At 44.1% G+C, this 4,022-nt stretch overlaps 1 protein-coding gene across 1 annotated transcript; it reads right to left on the reverse strand.

Moving 5' to 3' along the window:
- Positions 1 to 472: 472 nt before the first annotated feature.
- LOC119454529 (leucine-rich melanocyte differentiation-associated protein) lies at positions 473 to 1,469 on the reverse strand. The gene is made up of 2 exons (XM_037716434.1): positions 1,348 to 1,469; positions 473 to 794 (listed from the first exon to the last, which is right to left on the reverse strand). Exons 1-2 carry the CDS (start codon positions 1,467 to 1,469, stop codon positions 473 to 475), a joined length of 444 nt encoding a protein of 147 aa, XP_037572362.1.
- Positions 1,470 to 4,022: the final 2,553 nt, after the last annotated feature.

The following is a 4,022-nucleotide window of genomic DNA, read 5'->3' on the forward strand; positions in this document are numbered from 1 at the left end:
AATGATAGGTATACAAAAAAGCAAGATAAAGAACATGTATAGTATACCTGATTAAATCAAGCAGGCTAGGTGACTATTTGTCGCCGCCCAGTTTCAAAGGGGATGCCAATAAATCATCATCATCATCATCGGCGCTGCTCAAACGTCGGTTTGTGAAAAGGTCTATAGACGGTTTCATGCTCGCGATAACAGCAGCGAGCGCGCCGCCCCCAAGGAACTTCCGGTCACGTGCCTTATCAGTCTTCTATGTTTTAACGCATGGTTGCTTCTTTGCCAGTTACACTTCGCAGCTACGTCAGAGGGCACAACCGGAAGCCGTGCAGGGCCTATGTTTGTAAATAGTGAAAGGGTCTATACGTTCCCGTAACAGCGGTGCGCGCACACACATCTACGCGTAAAAAGCCGCGCTGCCGGTCACGTGACCCGTGGGTGTAGTACATGGCATCAAGTGGAGCGGTACGAGGGCGCAGTTTCAGAGCTCTTCTTTGCGGATGAAGCGGTTCCCTTCGGAGTGCTTGCCGGTGTACTTGTACTTGAGCATGCCGTAGACGGTCATGCGCTGCCGGCCGATGCCGTGCGTGGGTATCGGCGGCACCGGTGTGTACCGGTAGGCGTCCGCCTCCGAGTCCGAGCCGCCGTCGGCCCAGGGCACCGATCCCCCGACGTGTAGCGGCGGTCGGGCGACCCGCATGAAGGCGCCCACGCGCCGAGCCTCGGCCCGCTCGGCGCTGGTCACGGCGCGGGAGTCGAGGAACTTGAGCTGACGGAGCTTGTAGATCACGTAGTAGCGGTACCTGCAACGATCGAACGGCCCCGATGTCAAGGTGTTTGCCTAATGCGTTCTTGTCCGAGTCGACCAAGTTTTTCGGCATGTATCTGGCCTCTTTCGTGAAGCATGGAGTAAAGAGGAAGAAGCATCCTGTTGGAATAGTCGCAGCGCATGAATTATGTCCGAATTAGATTAACCCTGCAATGCCCATGCAAACACAATTCCACATCAAGGACATTTAGAACAACTTGCTAACCTTTATTTCTGGCCATATGTGTGCAGATGCATACAAACAACAAAACAAAGAACAATGGCAACAATAAAATGTTATCGCAGGTATAAATTATTAGCAGAGTGATTAATTGATTAGTAATTAGTTTGCTGAAGTATCCGCAGCTTGAAAACTCTCCAGTGCATCAAGAGCGCTACTGCAGGCTATAGATATGTGCTAAAATGAGAGTTTTGAGATATCGAAGCACCGTATAGCATATATTACAGATTGGGCATTTAAAAGCTTTGTGCCCCCTAATGATGTCAGTGGGCTTCTGACAAGCTTCTTTGAATCAGTGGCAGGGCACCCTTGCTCTATAGATTCGAGGTCGCACTTGTATTTGTACGAGAGTGACAGCTCGAGTGCGGTCTCGCTTTGCTCGTGTTGCTCCCAGAATGCTCTGGCGACGCACGTCTTGCGTTCGCTCATATATAGGTGCCTGCGGAGTTTTACGAGACCCAGACACCCCAGTGCCACTGGATATGCGCCATAACGTTTCGGCAGTGCCAAGGCCGACGCTAAAGAAACGTTTCCTTTCAAACGTGTGCCACCTGCGTATTCTTTATATGCGTCAACACCCGCACCTAGGATCTTTCCTTCAAGCATATATGTGATAGATACTCGCTCGCAGGAACAGTAACCGTTCGCTGCAGAACGCTTATATGATTCATAACAACCGTTATCTAGCATTCGCATTACGTATAGCTGGAGTTGAGCCTGCTTAACCATTTTTTCTTCTCTTTTTTTATAATCAGTCTCCGGATTATCTAGATCCGTTCGGCCGGACAGCCGCTTCAATTGCACAATAATAATAATAATAATAATAATAATAATAATAATAATAATAATAATAATAATAATAATAATAATAATAATAATAATAATAATAATAATAAAGGAGAAGTAGCGGCATATAAAATAACGCACACGCTAGAATATGTGTCAAGCGAATCTTTAGTGAAGTGGCTAATTAAATGGCATACAGCTAAATGCGATGCGTCCACTTTTGTCCTGTGCAACTCGTAATCCCAAGCAATATTCGTGCACTACACAGGCGTTCACAGGCTCTGCCCAAATGCAAACACCAAATCAGGCAGATGCGTGCACGGTGCGAGACGTCGACGCAGCGACATTGCCACGAGGAAAAAGCCGATGCATGTTCACTGCGGGAGGAAGAAGCACGAGAGGTGAATGCACCGAAAAGCACAACGCATATCTTAATAAATCTTAGGATTCTATACCCTTGCGTCACTGCTGGTAACACACATCAATGGACACATAGTCATACCCAATGACTCAAGTTTATTTATTTATTATTTAACTAGTTATTAATACTGTCAACCCTACAATGGGTCATTACAGGAGTGGAAAGTACAGAAAGAACATACAAAGTGGTACATTCCTTCGTAGGTAGTGGAACATCATCATGTTACTTGGCAAAAGTAACATGCGGTATGGATCACAACATTACACTTCTATTACTGCCTTCATAGTTCAGCAAATATTCTGACGGATGAACACTTTCTAGAAAACCACTATAGATGTATGCTCATGAACGAATTAAGGTCACAGGGGACAAATTATGTAAAATATATAGACTTAACTTTTTCCTGATATTCACCTATTGATGATAGTTTGACTATAGTGTCTGGTAGCCCGTTCCATTCTTTGATAGCCCTAGGGAAAAAACAAAGTTTAAAAGAATCAATAAAGACAGAGGGAGGGGGAATGTACATACTGTGTCTGTGTCTAAAATAGGTGTCTGGTTGGATGATAAGGTATTCGTTTTCATTTATGCTAACGAGATCGTGAATGACAACAAAGAGAAATTTCAGTCTTTCGAGAGAAGTTCTAGATTCTAGAGAGGGTAGATTGGCAATTTTGTTAAGTTCTGAGGGGGAGTCATGGCGCCGGTACTTGTTATAAAGAAACCTTAAAGCGAGGCGTTGAATTTTATCAAGTTTAGATTTATTCGTTACCGTGAAAGGGTCCCATATTATTTTGGCGTACTCCAAGATTGGTCTAATTAACGTTTTGTATGCCACAATCTTTATTTCAGGAGTTGCGCTGTGAATGCGTCTTCTTAAGGATCATAGTGCATTGCGTGATTTGGTACACACGTCTTCGATATGAGCATTCCATCTTAAGTCGGACGCAATAGTAACACCAAGATATTTATGAGCGGAAAGCCTTGTTAAGGAAGTTTTATAAATGGAGTATGTATGAAACAGAGGTTTCTTTTTTCTCGTGACCGTCATGACAACAGTTTTTTTTAGTGCTTAATACCATTTGCCATGCGTCACACCAGGTTTTAATCTTTTGCAAGTTTATCTCAAGAAGAGTCAGGTCATCGGGATTTTCTACCTTGTTATACAAGACACAATCGTCTGCGAACAGGCGAATGGGTACTGTGATATTATTTGGCATATCATTAATGAAAATTAAAAAAAAAAGGAGCGGACCCAAAACGTTACCCTGTGGTACACCGGATAGTACCCGTGAAGGATCAGAGCGACAGTTTTCAAGCACAACATACTGTTCTGTTGGAGAGGTAGGATGAAAACCATTTAGTGATCATCGGATTTTTGAAAATTTTATCAATCTTTAGGAGCAATTTAGGGTGGGAAGGCTTTGGCGAAGTCAAGAAATATTATGTCTACTTGTTTGCGTTCGTTCAAGGCACTTGCGAGATCATGTGTTAATTCAACCAACTGAGTTATTGTCGAGTGCTGCTTACGGAAACCATGTTGGCAGCGATCCAGGATATTGAAATCAGCGAGGTATATGGATAATTGTTTGGAGACAATATGCTCTAGTAATTTGAGAGTGAGAGAAAGGTGGAAGGAAAGGCAGGGAGGTTAACCAGACTTAGTCCAGTTTGCTACCCTACACGCGGGGAGGCTAATGGGACCCAATGGATCAAGAGTGGTGGAGCCCAAATATATAGGAAAGCTGAGAAAATCGAAGAAGCCGTTGAACACC

This window comes from Dermacentor silvarum, chromosome 5 (assembly GCF_013339745.2).
Source record: "Dermacentor silvarum isolate Dsil-2018 chromosome 5, BIME_Dsil_1.4, whole genome shotgun sequence".
Lineage (NCBI taxonomy): Eukaryota > Metazoa > Arthropoda > Arachnida > Ixodida > Ixodidae > Dermacentor > Dermacentor silvarum.